The sequence below is a fragment of the Vipera ursinii genome (assembly GCF_947247035.1).
Source record: "Vipera ursinii genome assembly, chromosome: 12".
NCBI classification, from domain to species: Eukaryota; Metazoa; Chordata; class Lepidosauria; order Squamata; family Viperidae; genus Vipera; species Vipera ursinii.
In genome coordinates, this window is record NC_139525.1 from 18,344,888 (window position 1) to 18,363,553 (window position 18,666).

An 18,666-nucleotide genomic window follows, 5' to 3' on the forward strand; every position below is an offset into this window, starting at 1 on the left:
TGTAGAAGACTACTGTAGTGATAAATACAGACTCTCTTAAGAAGTGAATGTTTTTTTAAGCAATGAGAATTTGTTTTGCAATTCTACAGTGGAAGAATCACTGCTGAATGTAATCTGTTTTTTCCTGTTTTCAAAATCTCCTGTAAAAGAAGCCACCATTTTTTATCTCATTCTCAATGCTTGTTCTTAACAAAGTAAAATATTGTTGATTTATAGCCTTGGAATAAATAGATTTTTTGAAAATTCAGTCACAGAACAGCTTAAACATTTGTGCCTTGTTTGCTTTTCCCAGCCAACAGCACTGGAGAACTGTAGGCAGGCAAAGGATATCAAGAGCTCAGGTTTAAAAAGGGTTGTATTTATTTTCACACTATCAAAAATATTCTTACCAGGCTGGAAATAGAAGCATTTTAAAGTATTGGGATTTATTTGTTCTTAGCTTTAGTTTTCATTTTTAATAAACCTCAACTGATGATGGAAACTTATTTTTAAAAGGAAGTTGTTTCCAAAACAGGAAAAAGGTAGGAACATCTTTGGGAAGTCAGAGTTCTTGCTTTTTTGCATTTATGTATTTTGAGGGGAAAGTATTTTTTTTTTGGATGTGAAGTTTTGCATTGATTTTCCTGTCCTTTTAAATGCCACTATTTTAGTAGTGATTTGGAGAGTCTTTATTTTGAATTTAAACAAGTATCCATGTGAAACATTTTGTAGTTGTGGTGAAAAGAAATAAAAGTATGTCTCCTGTAAACACTTTCCCTGCTGTGTCTCAGTATCACATTAACTACCTTACAGGTAGCTCTCGATTTAAAACCCTTCAGTGACTTAGTCTCTCAGCATTCCCCTGATCAGCTGTGATTCCCAGCTGATCAAGTCAATGGAAGTAGCTGGATTCGCTTAATGGCAGTGTGATTCATTTAACGTGGCGAAAAGGTCGTAAAGTGGGGCAAATCTCAGTATCTGCCTTGCTTAGCAATGAAAATGTTGACATCGATCGTGGTCGTAAATCGAGGACTACCTGCCCTAGCGAAGCGGGGGAGGGGGGGCCTTTCTAGCCTCGTCCTGGGCAGCCGGGATGGCGCCGGACCCTGAGCGGCTGCCCGATTTGCAACTGGGCCTCCGGGCTGCGCAGCTGTTGCCAGGCCGACTGGGGAGGCCTTTCCGGCGCCCAAACGCGGGGAGTCCCCGGATTCCCCTCGGCTTTGCATGACGTCACGCCCCGCCCATTGACGTCATCTCGGCGACGTCGCGCGGCGACAACGCCATCTCCACGTCGCCGGTCCACAACCGCGGTTCGAGATGGCGACGGCGGCGGACGGAGCCGCGGCGGCGGGCGACGGAGCCACGAAGCCGCTGGTAGGAGGAGGGGCGGCGGGGCCCGCGAAGCTGCCGGCCGTTCCGAGCGTGGTCCCGGGCGGCCAGGCGGAGAGCCGGGCCTTGCGGCGCCGTCGCTCCAGGCAGCGCCTGCCGTGCAGCCCCGTCCGAGGCGGCGTCGCCCGAGCCTCCGGAGGCAGCCCCGCTGATTGGGGCTGGAAGCGGCTGGTTGGGAGGCTGAGTTTCCGCCTTTTCTCCCCTCCGCCGTTTTAGGTTCTGTGTGAATAGGGTTGAAAAGGCGGCTTCCGTCTATCTTGGAAATTAGTTGGGGAACAGACTAGCAGCGCACAGAACCTTCTGAATAAAAGACGTTGAGATTCAACGCGTCTTTAATTCTGAGATACTGTAATTCATCTCCCCAAAATCTTCTTTGACCTGTTCATATCCCTCTCTGTAATATGCGGGTGGGAGAGAATATCTGAATTCAGATATGACAGTAAGAAGTGCATAAAATCATACAGAAATCAAAGCATTCTGATACCACAATGGCTGTAACGACTCTTACCATCAGGATTTAGACTTGTTTTAGATCCATTCCAACTGAAATAAAGTCACTTCAGGTCACTTCATGTTTGGGATGCTTAAATGTATTAGTATTTAGTATTTATTATATTTGTATACCGCCCTTCTCCCGAAGGACTCAGGGCGGTGAACAGGGCACATATAAAAATACAGAATACAAAAATTAAAAAAGAATTAAATAGCCCGAGCTAAAACAATAGATGGTAATAAAAAATCCACAATAAAAACCCCAACACATCCCCCATCAAATGTTAAGATATTCTGCATGCTTCTGGTTATATTTCCCATTATCTGGGATTGATCAGGTACAAAATATTTCCAAACGCAAATACTCCTGCGCTGTTTATTAATTGCTTGGTAGATATAGTTGAGTAAATGTTTTTAAACCTTGTATAAACAGTTTGCAGGTCTTGCAGATGTGTCAATATCAGAAGATATCCCTGTAGAAGGAGAAATTACTGTTCCAGTGGGATCTAATACCCCAGACGAAGACTATTCCACATTAGATGAACCAGTAAAAGAGACAGTCGTAAGTGTCTTGGTGAAGGGAAGAGATTTCCATCAGATTTATCTTGGTGTACTTGGCAATAAAGTGCAAAAATAAGTTCATCCAAGGATATCAACATTGGTTGATTTTGATAAATCAGTTTATTGTGGTAATATTAATGAAGCCATTAAAAAAAGCTTCAGTTGCTTTGTGCCAGATTACAGTTATCCTGTTTACAGTTATTTTTTTGTACAATTTTTCTCCTACCTGCATTAATTTGCTCTCATAAGCAATATTTAAGTAGTACAAAAATCATTTTCAAACTCAGTACAATATTCCAAGAAATCTCAAGCTTTCAGAGCTGGGATTTCTTAGAATATTGTGTTGAGTTTGGAGATTTATTTGCATATTGTTAATTACTGTAGTTTAAAAGTAATTCATTTGAGGTATCAATCCTACTTTTAATTAATCAGCAAGATTGAATAAGAAGCTGGGGTAGTGAAATCCCCAGATTTGGGGAAATTGGAATCTATGTTTAAATTATTTTTTTTACCAGTACTAGAAGCAAGAAAAGAGAAATTCACTTCAGTCATGGCATTGCTATAATTTATGTAAATGTATCTTATCTAAATTTGTTTTTGACTGAACTTTCATTGAATTTTTCAGATGCGAGATTTAAAAGCAGTTGGAAAGAAATTTGTCCATGTCATGTATCCCAAAAAAAGCAGCGCCCTCCTCAGAGACTGTAGGTGCCAGAATTAATGTTGAAAACCTTAAACTGTGCTAAATTCTGTGAACGCATATTTGCCTCAAAATAGAGTATAACACAAGAGGGAGGGAGAACTTTAAAAATAACCATTTGGGTTATAAATTCTGCATTCCCTTGTAGAAATTATCTGTATGATTTATTTATTTACAGGGGATCTTTGGGGTCCATTAATCCTATGTGTTTTACTTGCACTGTAAGTACTTATATTATTTCCCCTTCCCCCACCTTAATGCTCTAAAATTGTGTTGTTCACTGACAAAATATAAATGCAATGCAGTAGTTTATATTACAAATTCCGAGGGAGCACCATTCCAAGAACCAAATGTATGGGCTTGATTTAATAAACATGGATCTGAATATTGAAATCTCTACATTGCATAAGAGCCTGCACTTCATTCTTCCTGTGCTGAACATTTTAATTACAGATCTTATAACCCACTTTTCTTTTATAAACCCACCAATTTTTAAGCTGCTTCTATGCTAATGGCCTTAGTCCAGGGGATGGGACAATCAAGTGGAGCAGGCTTCTGCCACAGTTTTTATTAAATACTTCTGTCCCATATTTTTTGTCTGAGAAGGATACTCAGACTACCATGAAGAGAAATAAAAAGTGGCACAATAGTAAATAAAGATTATACTATTGTCTGACCAGATTGCTAAAACATTCTTAGGTGTCTAGATAACTTATGCAAGGATAATTCAGTTTAGCTGCAGTAGGTTGTCCCAATCCTAGCCTATAGGCACTGACACATTTGTAATGGGAAAGAGAAACCCTAATAAATCAGAAAAGAGGTATCTGCTGTTTTGTCCTAATCCATTTCTCTTCTTTAGAATGCTTCAGGGAGGAGCAGCAGATAGTACAGAAGACAGAGGCCCTCAGTTTGCAGAAGTCTTTGTTATCATCTGGTTTGGAGCAGTTGTCATAACACTAAATTCCAAGCTCCTTGGAGGAACCATGTAAGAGACCTGTGGAGCTGTCTTCTGGGGTGGGGGAAGAGTTGGACTACCTTGGTGATTCTCCAGATGACCTGTTGCTTTAATTGAGGGGCAGAAAATTTGTGCTTTAGGATGATAAAATGGCATACCTGACGGGCAATTTCTGGTCTTGGGAAGTAGACTGTTTTTATTCAGAATTTTTGAATTCAGAATTACTATTTGGGCCTTATTTAAAGCAAATAACACTATTTTATTTAAAAGAGCAGCAATAGATCAGTAGCATGCTCTTGAGAGCAGGGGCTCTGGAGCCCCAAAAGATATAAGTTGGGGCATGCATGTAGCCTAAGGATCCTGCCCTTTTAACCAGGCCCTTTTAAACAGCCTACATCAGTGATGCGAACCTTTAGCGACCGAGTGCCCAAACTGCAACCCAAAACCCACTTATGTATTGTCAGCTGCCAGGTGGGCCGGGCCAATTGGCTGGGTGTTGGCCCATTGAGTGGGCGTGGCTGCGGTGGTAACAGCAGACTGGGTGGGACTAAAAAGTTCAATCAATTCTAACTCTGAGATTTTTTTTCCCATGAGAAGTTAGAATTGATTGAACCTTTTTTTTTTTTTGCACATGGCAGCGGCGGCCTAAAGCAAAAAGATTTATAAAACCCAGCTGAAGGCCTAGGACTGGGGCGACGGCACACATGCCCACAGAGAGGGCTCTGTGTGCCACTTGTGGCACGCATCCCTTAGGTTCGCTTCTACAGACTTAGGGTTACGTCACCATGAACTCGGAGAGCAAAATGGACATTGCCAACAAATTCGGAGTGCTTGGGTATGGTTAGGAGGGCACTTACTTTTCTAGGCTGTCCTATCTATGTTTCCTGGTAAAATATATGGGAAAATCCCATTCAAGGAAAATTCTACTTATGTTTAGGGTTAGGTCACCATGAACTCAGTGAGCAAAATGGACATCGCCAACAAATTCGGAATGCTTGGATATGGTTAGGAGGGCACTTAGTTTTCTAGGCTGCCCTATCTATCTTTCCTGGTAAAATACATGGGAAAATCCCATCGGAAGAAAGTTCCACTAAGGTTAGGTCACCATGAACGCATAGAGCAAAATGGACATCGCCAACAAATTCGGAGTGCTTGGGTATGGTTAGGAAGGCACTGACTTTTCTAGGCTGCCCTATCTATGGTTCCTGGTAAAATATATGGGAAAATCCCATTCAAGGAAAATTCTACTTATGTTTAGGGTTAGGTCACCATGAACTTGGTGAGCAAAATCGACATCGCCAACAAATTCGGAGTGCTTGGGTATGGTTAGGAGGGCACTGACTTTTCTAGCCTGCTGTATCTATCTTTTCTGGTAAATTACATGGGAAAATCCCATTCAAGGAAAATTCCACTTACATGTTAATTTAAACATCTTAATTTTTAAAACAGCCTTTAAACATTTTAATTTTTAAAATGTTATTTTCCTGCTACTAGCTTGCTCATCAAGGAGAAAGCTAAAACAATTGATTTTGTGAAGCTTTCTAAAATCTTTTAATGACGGGCAGGTGGATAGCAGACAGCTTAGGGCCCATTTTGTCTGGCTGTAGTTGTGTAGTTCTCTACCCCTTTTTCTCTCCCATCTCTGCACATTATCATTTATCAAGACTTCTCTCTTTTTTGTCCAGATCTTTCTTTCAGAGCCTTTGTGTCCTGGGCTACTGCATCCTGCCACTCACCGTGGCTCTTTTAGTGTGCAGGCTTGTACTGATAGCAAACAGTGGGACTGCTGGCTTCATTGTGCGTCTTTTAGTCGTAGTAACAATGTTTGGCTGGTCAACTTTAGGTAAGTTGGAAATGGAAAGCAGCCAGAACTATCTACATACATGAGAACGAGCACCACTGGGTCCTCCCTGAGTTCATATGCATACCATAATCCCAGCACTTGTGTTGATCAGAATTTTGTGGGTTGCGTTACACATTTTGTTTAAAAAAAACAGGAGTAGCAGAAAATGAGTTCACTAACTGTAGCATATGCAGTGTAGGAGGAGCGCCATGTTAGTTTATAATAGCTAGAAATTAGAGCACCTTTCCTGGCTAACGTTATTAAAACGCATAAACTTTTGAGAGCTATAATTCACTTCATAAAATGCATGAAGTAGATGACTAAGATTGGGGTGTGGTAGACATGCAGAAGGGACGCGGTGGCTCAGTGGGTTAGGACGCTGAGCTTGTCGATCAGAAGGTTGGCAGTTTGGCGGGTCGAATCCCGAGTGCCACATAACAGAGTGAGCGCCTGTTACTCGTCCCAGCTTCTGTCAACCTAGCAGTTCTAAAGCACGTAAAAATGCAAGTAGAAAAATAGGGACCACTCCAGTGGGAAGGTAACGGTGTTCCGTGCGCCTTTGGCGTCTAGTCATGCCGGCCACATGACCACGGAGACGTCCTCGGACAAGCGCTGGCTCTTTAGCTTTGAAACAGAGATGAGCACCGGCCCCTAGAGTCAGAAACGACTAGCACACATGTGCAGGGGAACCTTTATCTTTAGACATGTAGAAATGAGGAGAAGGTGGTTGGTTATGCAGATTACAGACAAGCAGTGAAGAAGGAAACAATCACAGAACACCAAGAAAGAAACCAGATCCCCACAAAAACTGCCAGGGCAAGCTACTTTATATACTGAGGCAGAGAATCCCACATTTACTTAGTTGAAAAATAAAATGTCTACAAGGAGACGGCCAAGCTCAGAGAATACCAAGAACTCCAGGACAAACTTGGCATAAAAGAATTAATGAACAAAAGTTTGACACAAGGACTCAGGATAAGGATAAAGTAATACCAGAGCATTTCTACCTCCCAAGATAGACTTGAAGTTCTCAGAGCATCCTTTTGGGGGAGGGGGAAAAGATGGCACCAGGCACCTGATTTTGAACACTATTGCCCTTGAGGCTTTGTTTCCAAAAAAAGATCCTTGTCCTGGGAAGAATTGTTTGCTGGGATCAAGAATTCTATGGACTTGGGTTTATTTATATTTCCTGATACGAGCAAATACATTAATGTTAATTGAATAATAAAAGGAATGAAATGTATACCCTTCTTGCTTTCTATTATTATCAATTAGGTTATCCGGATTATGATTTTGCATACATATTTCCATCCCGTTTGACTTGTTTAATTGTAGAAGCACAATTCCCTTTTTCAGTCTAAGAGAGGGGGGGTGCTACAGATCAGGGACGAACTGCTTTTTCGCTTGAGGTCTGCCTGGATGGCCGAGCTGGGCTGGAGGAGGCACAGAGCCTCTTCTGCATTTCCACTTTGCCTGCTTCGTTAGCAGACCCGGTTTTTCTCTTTGCTCTCAGTTTTCAAGCAGGATTGTAAGGAGGAAAGGAGCTGAGTTCAGGCTTTTTCCCAACAACCCCTTGCAGATTGCTGCTTCCAACTGCAATTGGAATAAGTGAACCTGATTTTTTTTAAGTAGAAGTTGAGATTTTTAGTTTAATGGACTGGTAGCTCATTGGTATAAGAACAATCCATATTGTTTTACATATCTTATTCTAAAGACATTTTGTTGTTTTTGCTTTGGGAAGCTTTCCTTAGTTGTTAAACTTTTGAAGGAAACAAAGGTATTTACTGTATATATAATCCTGCCAATTCGGTATGAGTTCAGGGTGGCTTCTACAGGAACCTCGTTTTATGCCTGTAGCCACTCTTGCGAGGCAGGCTGGGCCAAAAGAGGGACTGGCCTAGGTCTCCCTTCGGCTTTCTAAGGCTGAGGGGGGGCTTCAATCTGGATCTATTCGGTACTAATCCACCTTTAATCAGTACATCACACTGTTTTTCAAAATTAATTAAAATTACACAAGCATTAATATTCCATTGAAATGCTGAACGGCTATCCAGCTTAATTTACAGCCTTGATATTTGGTTTTTGTAATGATAATGCCAGTTGGTCTCGTGCAGGGCTGGGCATCCTTGGCTCTTTTATGACTCGTGGACTTCAACTCCCAGAATTTCTGATCCAACCCTGCTGGCTCGGGAATTCTGGGAGTTGATCCACAAGTCATAAAAGAGCCAAGGTTGCCCACCCCTGGTCTAGTGGTTAAGGCGCCCGCTAGAGGCGGGAGATTGTGAATTCAGGTCCGGCTGGGTGACCTTGGGCCAGTCCCTCCCTCTCTCAGCCCAAGCCACCTCACAGGGTTGATGTGGGGGGAAAAGGAGGGGGAAGATGTATTAGGTATGTTCGCTGCCTTGATTTATTTATAAAAATAATAAAGGCGGGATGCAAATAAATACAAAATAAATGATTATTGTTTCCCACATTGGCTCTTGCTAATTCCATGAGGTAGACAGGCTTAGATTTTGGGAAGTCAGGAATCCTCGTGGTGAGTCTGCACTCCGGGTAGGCCCAGCCTTTCATCCTTGCTCCCGGGGCTTGTGGAGGGGATGCCTTTCTGCTTGCCCCCTGCCCCCCCTCCAACAGCCAATCTGGGCAAGCTGCGCAAAAGGGCCGGGCAGGCCTCTCCTGGCACAGATCCACTCCACAAAAAGCAAGCATGGTAGTTTGTACTCTCCCTCGGGGAGGGAGGAGGCGAGGGCTGGCAAGGAGACCTGGTTTGGGTGGGTATGGATGTGAGGCTGATTTTATTTGATCTGTTGTATTCCCGGTGCCTGTTTTGCCAACATGAGCTCTTTGTTGTTTCTTTTCCCAGCCTCTACCGCCTTCCTGGCCGACAGCCAACCCCCAAACCGCAAAGCTCTCGTCGTCTACCCCATTTTCCTGTTCTACTTTGTCATCAGTTGGATGATCCTCACCTTTACGCCGTAGCGAAGGTGCTCTCAGCAAAGACGGCAAAACCGAACAAAGGCGTTTTTGTTGCTTTTCAATGAAAACCTCTCTCTGTGGTTGGCCTGCCTGCCTCTTGCTCTGTTTCTGCCAATATTTATAATGGATGTTGTGAAAAGGCTGGCAGGATCCATGTCGGAAACCACAAGCTACTCTTACTCCTATTTCTTTGAAGAGCGCTACTGATAGCTCCTTGCTGAGTTCTGTTTTCAGCTGATTCTGTGTCAGGAGAATGGCTAAATGTAACCCTATCTTGGCCATCAAGATTGTTGACAAAACACTGACTATCTAGAGTTAACTGATTGATCAGAAGGCCACCCTTCTTTAGCAGAATACTATGTTACAGTTTCAAAACATTTGCTTTCTTGCTATCCAGTTTCACTTATTGTCCAAAAACTAAAAGGGAACAGGTGCAGAAAGATTTGTCTTTTTCAGTTTTTTCATCCGTTTTTAGTTGTTCAAATCAGTGCCGTCTCTTCACTCCCTGCCCATTGGTTCAAAAGGTCTTGTGGAAGAAGACAAGAAAAAAGCCATTTGGCCCAGATCACCCACAAGAGATCTGGCATCTCTCTCTAATGCAGGAGAAAAAAATAAGTTGCCCCAGACTAGTCAGCAGTTACGTGTAGAGATGCAGAGTGGTTCTGGCACGGGAGGCTTTGATTCTGGAAACATGGAACACACCGTTCAACTTCTGACCTCCGAGTGGAGCCTGGTCAGCTGCGTCAGATCTGGCACCCTGCCCCGTGTCTCGTAGGGATGGCCTTTCTTATAGAATGACTTCTGAAAAGGGCCATGGGTTTTCTCTGTGAGTTCTGGCTTTTTGATTGTGAAATGAGGAAACTGTTTAGCAAGCTGAGCTTTTGGGGTTCTGCACGTCCATTGTGAAGGTTCTGGAAGAAGCTCTCAAAATGAAATTCTTTGTTCTTGTCTAGCCAGATGTAGGCGGTAGTTGACAGCTTATACGTGATTTAATTCTCATGGTGTAATTAGTACCTTATTTTGTATTATTACCTATTAAATTAATTTTATTTTGTTGCATACTTGTGGTTTTGAAGAGTAAAAACTGTTCTATCTTTGTGTGTTTCTTACTGAACGTATCTGCTGTTTTTTCTTAACTATGAGTTTTACAGGCCCCTTTTTATTTTCTCCTAAAATTCCAGCTATTGGACTTTTGATTCTCTCAGTTAAATAAAGTCTGGGATAAATTGCTTTGTTCTTGCTCTGTTTGCCATCAAATGTTAAAAAGGGCAAGTTGATGTGAAATATTATTTCTATGCAAATGTAAAGGTATCTGCAGGGAGACTTAAAAGAGGTTTATAAGGTTATTTCTGCTTATAACAAACTGAATTAAAATAATCTCTGTGTAAGGAAAGTTCTTTTTAAAATACTTGCTGTTTTTTCCAGAGGAATTTAAGAAAAGGGGCCCTACATATCCATTAAAATTAATTTTCCATGTGAAATTTTATTTCATATATCATTCAAATTGGACACAAATGTCAGCTTTATCCTTCTCTTGACTAATATAATATTGTTCCAGGTTTGGCCTGGAAATAAAACTTTACATGGTAATTTAGAGGTGAAATGGGCAGCATATACATTTAATAGTTGAGTCGGACTTAATTCCATCATTATGTCTGGGTGCTTACAAGGTAATTAAGTAGGTTTGTTGAAAAGGAAATCTCTTGGTCAAAACCAGGGGTAAGGATCCTGCTTTCTTTTGACAACAGCAGCTTAAGCCAGTTTGGTTGCTTGAAAATATCTCCGCTCTTCCACATTAGGACAACTGGTATTGGAAAGGGACGCTGCTGTTGGTCTTCTGACTTGAATCTAGCATTCAAATGGCAATCGCCCTTAAACTTATATGGCCCTCTCCAAGCAGTCAGCATATTGTCCAGAAAAATCTGGGTCCTCACTTGGCTGACCTCGGAAGGACGGAAGGCTGAGTCAACCTTGAGCCTCCTCAGGATTGGACTCCTAGCCTGCAATCCTGCATTCTAAGCACTACGCCACCACGGCTCATTTGGAGTTTCATGGCAGAAGAATATCGCTTTGTAACCTCTGGTTGAGTTATGTCCTTAGGTTATTCTATTGAGACAATATGCTGTCTGTAAAAGTAGTCGATTAACCTGGAACAAAATAAGTTATTTGATGTAGTTAGTCCCACCCCTTTTGATAACATGATACATGACATGTAATATGGTGTAACCTTTTACATGCTTGTCACATCTAGTTGTGCTTTTTTCTTATTTTTTTCTAATGTTTCACTAAAACATTTGCGATGTAGTGTTAACTAATCCTTATTTGCAATATGTTTCAGTTACTGTGGTGAGACCTACAGAGGTTTTTATTTATTTACCTTTTGCTGGTTATATAGCAGCCTGTCTTTTCCCCACTTATGCTTGTTTACAAATAGTAAATTCTCTGCTCTGGTGACTGACTTTGTAATAAGTTTTTGTAATAAGTTTTTCCCCCCTTAATATTGAGATTCAAAAAAATAATAGTTAAGATTATTCTTTTTTTTCCTCTCTTGTGACCAACCAAGAAACTGGGGTTGAAAAGTGTCAGTAAATGATCTGATGCTATTACAGTGAAGCATCTGCAGCTGGCCAAGGCAGACCGAGGCGAAGCCCATAAACACAACATCTATATGCAGAATGCTGCTGTCATCATCATCATCATTGAAATTTGTAAGACCGCTTAACACCGATGACACAGGGCAGTGTGAAGTAAAAACAATCATACAGTGCAATTTTACAAAATTATAGAATGTGGTTGATTGGTTTGGAGGTGATGGATACAGAAAGGGCAACGTTACAGGGTTCCATACATTTTAGTGATGTTCTTAACCGTCTGCCATGTCTACATATTGTTCATCCTGTGGTGCAGCCAAAGAGGCCAACTGACAATATTGGTGGTGTACACAATATAATGCTAGTGTTTGTATTGGGGCAGGGCATAATATGTGTAAATTCTTTAATTGTTTTGTAAATGAATATTGACAGGCATATGCAGTATAAATCTATGTAGCTCACAAAGTCTTTCAACTGTCACTTCCAATCCTTAAAATACTAAATTTTAAAATGTTATATAAGTAACTAAAACTATGGTATGAGTAGGAACTTTGACTGACTCACAGATTAGAATTGAAAAGTTGCTGGCATTTGACACTACTTTTTAATAAACTACGAATAGGAATGATGCATTTCTAAGAAATTTTGAAATTGCAGGATGCTGTATTTTATCAGGGAGAGATGCAAGGACAGGTTTTGGATGAAATATATATTTAATAAAGTGTCAATCCTAACATTCTTTCATCATCTTAATATAAAAGGCATCATTTTATATGTTTCTGTATTAGAACTAAAAGAACTAAAACATATCAAGGAAGCCCTCAAAAAGTGTGGCTGTCCCAAGTGGACCTTCATCAAATCCCAAAAAAAGACCCAGCAGGAGCTCCTCCATAACAGAGGAGAACAATAAACGAAGCAATGTTGTCATTCGATACGTTGCAGGAATATCTGAAAAGTTCAGGAGGATCTTCAGACAACATAACACGTGCACACTTCAAATACACTAAGGCAGAAGCTTGTCCACCCCAAGGATAAAACACCCAGACACAAACTGAGCAACCTGGTATATGCAATACAATGCAGTGAGCCATGTGCAGGTCTGTACATTGGAGAAACAAAACAACCACTTCATAAACGCCTGGCACAACATAGGAGAACAAGCCCATCAGAACAAGACTCAGCAGTCCATCTGCATTTAAAAGAGAAAAGCTACTCTTGAAGACAGCAAAGTCCACATTTTGAACAGAGGATACCGCTGGTTTGAAAGGGGCCAAAGAGGCCATCTATGTCAAAATTGAACAGTTCTCCCTCAACAGAGGGGGAGGGATACAACATCACCTATCCCCAGTCTACAACACAGTCCTTTCAGCAGTTCCAAAGAGGCTCCACACCAGAGGTCTTCAAACTCGGCCCTTGAGGAATTCTGGGAGTTGAAGTCCACAAGTCATAAAAGGGCCAGTTTGAAGACTCCTGCTCCACACCCACTTACACTATTCAGGTGATCCTGAGGACACTCTAAAAGAATGCAAATGACCAGCTGTCTACAAGGAGTATAAATCCTTCCATTCCCCCCCCCCCCATTCAGTCAGAGCTGAAAAAGCTGCTTGGATGAGAAGCGAAACATCTTCAAAGAAAAACAAGTCCAGTTGCATCTTGAAAAAGCACATTTGGGATAGCTATGACCTGGATGACTGAGAATCTCCATAGACTTCAAAAGTTCTTGTTTTTTGTTTTGTTTTCTTTTTGACATTTTTTTTAGATAATATCCCTTTGAGAGCCAGCTTGGTGGAGTTTAAGGCAACAGGTGGAAACTGGGAGAGTGTGTTCTAGTGGCACCTTAGTCACAAAGCCAGCTGGGTGACCTCGGGCCAGTCACTGTCTGCCCTAGGAAGAAGGCAACGGCAAGCCACTTCTGGAAAACTTGACAAGGAAACTGCAGAGACCTAGAATCAAAAACTGTCTCAAGACCCTCCTCCCACCTGGTTGGAGGCTCCTTCCAGGGTTTCTTTCAAAGCTCTGCTATCTGGCATTTTCAGGATGAGCCTTGTTTGTTCACCCAGGAATGCCGCTTATCCTGAAGTAGAAGGGCTTCCAGTCAGGAGGCCATTTTGCTTCTGTTCTCCTGTCTGTGAAGAAAGATGAAAAAACAAAAAACCTGTGGGAGGTTATAAATGGAAGCCGATGTCATTTGAGACTGGTCTAGTTTTATGAAATCAGGAGAACCAGCTAAAGCATTTTCTTTCTTTGGCAGCTAATAGAAAACATGAAAAGAAGGCTACTTCCTGTGCAAATGCATTTCCTCTTTTCAGTTCTAGTTTTGCAATAGGGAATTTGCCCAGTCACTTCAGTCAAGGCTCCACCACCTGGGATGCAGGAGAAGGCCTCACTTGAGCGGCGCCAGGGAATGGGAAGGGAAGGGAAGGGAACTACTGTACATTTGGGGAAATGGCAAAAACATGTCTTTCATCTAGCTTTTAAATGTTGATTTACTGCATTGTAAACAGGAGATAGGCGATATTTACAACACAGTCCTTTCAGCAATCCCGAGAAGATTCTACACAGGCTTGTGCTCTGATTCAGGTGACTTTGAGGATACAGTTAAACTCCCAACTCCTCAACAACTGTCACAGGGCTAATGACCGGCTGACTGCGAAGAAAATCAATCCTTCCATTCCCCACCAGCCAGTTAGAACTGAAGAAGCTTCCTGGATGAGAAGTCAAACATTTTCAAAAGAGAGAAACCAAGAAAGTCCAGTTGTCTTTTTTTTTGGGGGGGGAAGCACCTGTGGGACAACCATGACCTGGATGATTGAGAATCTCCCTAGCCATATCTATGGGAAGGCTAATTTCTCCCTCATTTGGGGAAATCCCCTCCTTTTAGCTCTTTGCTTCCATGCTTCTGTGAAAAGCTGCATTGGCCAATACTTTCTAGCCAACACCCCACAACCCCCAGCAGAGCCTGGAAACATTTGGACAGTAGTCATCCTTAGTTCATATTTCACTTTTATCATGTGATCACACATGCATATATGTGCACATGTACACATGCACATACTTGGGTGAGTTGCCCAGGCTGCAAACTCTGTCCCCCATGTGGGGCTCTCCTAATACTGCCTGTTCACCAGGCTGGCTGACTCTGGCCAGAGCAGGCAGCTTTCTTCTGCCTGGATTCTCATCCCGCACAGCAGTTTTGTGTAAGAGAAGCATGGCTGACAGCCGGATGTGACCCACTTGGTGCCAGTCAGAGTTTGTGCCTGGGAAACATTCCTTTCTGGTCCTGGTTTGCTTCCCGCATGGGGAAATGGTTTTTCCAAGTGGGTATTTTTCAAATGGAATTTCTCTGCCTGCCACACAGAGAAAAACAAATGACATGTCTGTGTTGTTTGGAAGACATTTGAACACCAACACTGGGCATCGTTTTATACCCAAATTCTTAAAAAATAGCTGAGTTCGAATCAGTTTATTACAGCCTTAAGGCCAGATGCAATAACACTCATATAAATCTTTCTTTTAAAAATGATTTGAAATTGTCCTTCAGCCATCTTCCCTCAAAGAGAAGTCCAGAAAATGGCATTCAAACACTGCCTCGTCCCATGAGGGCAGCAATTCCCAAAGGATTCCCACCAACCCACTCACATTCTTTCTGCCTCCCCTTCCTACTTTTCAGCGTATTATGCCTTTTGCAAAAAATTATACTGTATGTTTAAATATAAAACTGATCATTTGCTTAGAGGGGGACCTATTCAAAGGCAAAAGCATCATTTCTCATTTTGTTTAAAATGTGATGCAATGTTGGCATTTTGGTATTGGACCTTTTTCACAATAGTTCTAATCATCAGCCAGATTTTAGCCTTCATGATCCTTCTCTCCTTTGGGCTATAATTAACAGGATGTTGCTTGCCTGCTTGTTGTTTTTGAGATGATTATGTTGAAGTGGAAATCCCCAGAAGATACATTCTTAATCAAGGTTCTTGAGGTAGAGTCCATAGTAAGACTTTGACCTCAGGAACTAGGAGGCAGAGTGAGGCCAGTTTCCACTAGTGCGGAAACAAGGCCACTTGCAAGTTGAATCTTGCCAAATAAAACCCAGATGAGTGAATGGACCACAAGGGTCCAGAACCATTTTTAAACTGTAATGGAGTCCGACATGTGAGAACAACAGTTAAGACAAGAGCACCACCTCGGTTTTCTACTCTGCCATGAGACTCCAGTTCCTGTGACTGAGAGGCAGCTTTCTCAGGAGTTGTGGATGCCTGTCATTGTGAGGGATCGATTCTTACATTTTGCCCCTCACACAAGAAGGGATTGACATCTACAGGAAGTGCTTGCAGAGTAGCAGGTAGTCCATTAAACTGGTAGCATTACTGACCAGCTTCAGGATAAAACTAATCCTATGTGCAAAGCCCACTATTGATGTTCTAATTCAGCTGGATTTTGTTAACAGAAAATAAGGACGGGAAAGGATTCCCCAATGAAAATGTGCAGTCAAAAGTGATCTGATCCAAGTCAGACTTTTTGCACAGTCAACATCAGAATGCCCCGATGTTCTCTCTTCTCTTCTCCAGAAAAAGCGGAGCAAATAAGGTCCGAAACGGAGATCAGACTGAAAGATGTGCGTCTCCAAGACCGGTGTGTTTGTGCAAACAGGTTGTGCACAGACCCATTTGCTGCCCCCTTTCCCTTCCATCTAGCTGCAGCCATCTTCTTGTAGCTTTAATTTCTCAGGTGCTGAGTGGGAAGACCAGTTTCTGGCAGGAGATCCTACTCCAAGGAATATTCCCTGTTCCTTCCTATTTGGTGGTGGAAAGTGAGGCACCCCATTGATCATTTGGTGCAAAGAGAAAGCAGGACGAGGGGGCAGTCCCACAGGTGCTTTCCTGTTCACTCTTCCAGGAACGGGGCACAGGGAGTAGGGAAGGAGACGGACTCTCTAGGGGAATTCCTGCAAGACTTTGCCGCCCCCTCCCTCCCAACTTCTGCTCTGGGCAAGAACTATATTTTCTCTATGTTTAAACAGCCACATATGTGTGATTCAAAAACTTATCACCACTCATCTGGATTGCTGCTGTCTGCTGTGGGAGAAGTTGCCTTTGAAGTCTACTTGGAAGTTGTAACCGGTGCAGAATTATCACGGTTTGTGTATTCAAGATCAGGGGAATATTTAATTGTCTTCTGAGTGAAGTTCAGAGCGCTGGTTTTCTCATATAAAGCTTTACATGGCTTCGCAGGGCGTTCTTGGCACAGAAGCCGCCTGCTGAATTGGTCATGTGTCCATGTTGCCAACACCTTTTAATGGCTCCCAGGCCATTAGGGTGAAGGGATGGGGGGCTTCCACACAAGTTTTTCAGCTGCAGCTTCCTTGAAATGGGACAACCTTCTGGAAATTGGTCTAGAGCAGGGGTAGGCAACCTTGGCTCTTTTATGACTTGTGGACTTCAACTCCCAGAATTCCTGGGAGTTGAAGTCCACGAGTCATAAAAGAGCCAAGGTTGCCCACCCCTGGTCTAGAGATTCCAAAAGCTTCTAAAATCTGAGTTGTTCTGGGAGCACTTCAAGGAATAAATTGTGTGTGTTGTATTATTTTAGAATGACTTTTTAAGTTTTATTCCATCTTTATAACATGTTTTGTTTTTATGATGTAAACTTCTGGTAGTTATTTTGGATGTCATCAGTTGACATCAGTTGACATCAATTCATCCAACGACCGTTCAAAGTTATGCAGCGCTGGAAAAGTGGACGTGCAACGGTCTTCGAAGTTCTGACTATTCCAGCTCCGCATGATGTTGACCATGCCCTGAGTGCCCGGTGCCCGGCTCACAACTGCAATATTGAAGGGGAACTGCAGCCCTGGCAAAGCCATTTGCCACCTTCCCCAATAGCTTCCCACAAGAAATCAATGGGGGAGCTGGCAGGGAAGGCCACAAGTCCCTCTTGTAAATCTCTCCCACTTTCTCTCCCACCCAGCAGCACCTCCAGCCTGCACTGCCCCTTCCAGTCTCCCATACTTGCGTATGACCCCATGCTCCTTCCCCGAGAGTCCCCCAATTCCCATTAACCTGTTACAACGGCAATCAGGACTGCCAGTTTGTCATTGTGAAGTGATGCAGTCAGGTGATGTCATGCTTTATAACTGCATCACTTAACGATGGCAGTCCCAATCTCAACTGCCATCATAACCCAGGCACTACATGTACAACAATGCATAAAGGAAGAACTATGTGAGTTGTGGCAGGCCCTGTTTGGAAGAGGGGGGAGATGAGATGCATTGTCTAATATAGTGCATATTTAAACTTTCTAAAATACTTGGCTTTGTTATTCATCAGACCACCTTTTTCAGGGCATGTTTGGGTACCATAAGCCATACTTTCAGTTGGGATGTTCAGCTCCATTCCCTTACAGGTTTACTCAGTTCAATGGGACTTACTCCCAGGTAAATCATAGAAGGCTGGATCCAGTGGTGGGATTCAAATAGGTAAACCACCAGTTCTCTGTGTGGATGCCACTTACAGAAGTCCATTCTGGGCCTGGGCAACAAAAAATTAGCTATTGGTTCTGCCAAACTGGTGTGAACCGGCTGAATCCCACCACTGGCTGGATCTTTAAACATGGCTAAATGTTGGTAGGCAAATAGGATTTTTATCATTTCAGTGTGCGGCTTTTGATTTTGTTGGTTGTCATAGGTGCTTTTGGTTTAGAACAGAGGCTTTGGACTTCTCCCAAGCAAGACTCTGTGGAGATGCCTTCCTAGAGTAGGAATACTAGAGTGAAGAAAACCAGGGCCTCTCAGTCCAGGACAGGGGTCCCCAACCTCCATTTGGAAGCAGACTGTGCAAGCGGTGGGCAAGCCACTCACACAAATGGAGCTGTGCATATCTAAGTACTCGCCTGCCACTCACACAGAACCATCCCCTCTCCTTCCCCGCGCCAGGCCGTCAAGCCAGAAAGGTTGGGGACCGCTGGTCCAGGAGATAATACAGGTTTCAATAAAGGAGAATATTTGTAACTCACCGAGTTGAAATGAGGGGTCCTTGGTGCTCTCTGAGCGTGGCTGTTTTATTGCAGACATTTCATTACCCAAACTAGGTAACATCATCAGTGCTAGATGCTGTTGTTACCTTGTTTGGATAATTAAACATCTGCAAGAAAACAGCCCTGCTCAGAGAGCACCAAGGAACCCCTC

General features: G+C 42.7%; 1 protein-coding gene across 2 annotated transcripts; it reads left to right on the forward strand.

Moving 5' to 3' along the window:
• The first annotated feature begins 1,250 nt into the window (after positions 1-1,250).
• YIPF6 (Yip1 domain family member 6) lies at positions 1,251-13,659 on the forward strand. 2 transcript variants are annotated; one of them, XM_083371836.1, is made up of 8 exons: positions 1,251-1,353; positions 2,294-2,422; positions 3,047-3,125; positions 3,300-3,342; positions 3,981-4,106; positions 5,762-5,919; positions 8,783-8,903; positions 11,459-13,659. In XM_083371836.1, the coding sequence occupies exons 1-7, from the start codon at positions 1,297-1,299 to the stop codon at positions 8,896-8,898; spliced, it is 708 nt and encodes a 235-aa protein (XP_083227962.1). In that variant the 5' UTR covers positions 1,251-1,296; the 3' UTR covers positions 8,899-8,903; positions 11,459-13,659. The 2 variants fall into 2 exon arrangements, with proteins under 2 accessions (XP_083227962.1, XP_083227961.1); XM_083371835.1 differs by lacking the exon at positions 11,459-13,659 and having other exon boundaries at positions 8,783-9,990.
• The last annotated feature ends 5,007 nt before the right edge of the window (positions 13,660-18,666 follow it).

Excerpts from the sequence above, each read along its gene's own strand:
- YIPF6 (XM_083371836.1), top strand. The coding sequence starts at position 1,297 with ATGGCGACGGCGGCGGACGGAGCCGCGGCGGCGGGCGACGGAGCCACG. Across the intron at positions 1,354-2,293 it reads ACGGAGCCACGAAGCCGCTG|TTTGCAGGTCTTGCAGATGT; the intron begins GTAGGAGGAGGG and ends TTGTATAAACAG. Across the intron at positions 3,126-3,299 it reads CAGCGCCCTCCTCAGAGACT|GGGATCTTTGGGGTCCATTA; the intron begins GTAGGTGCCAGA and ends ATTTATTTACAG.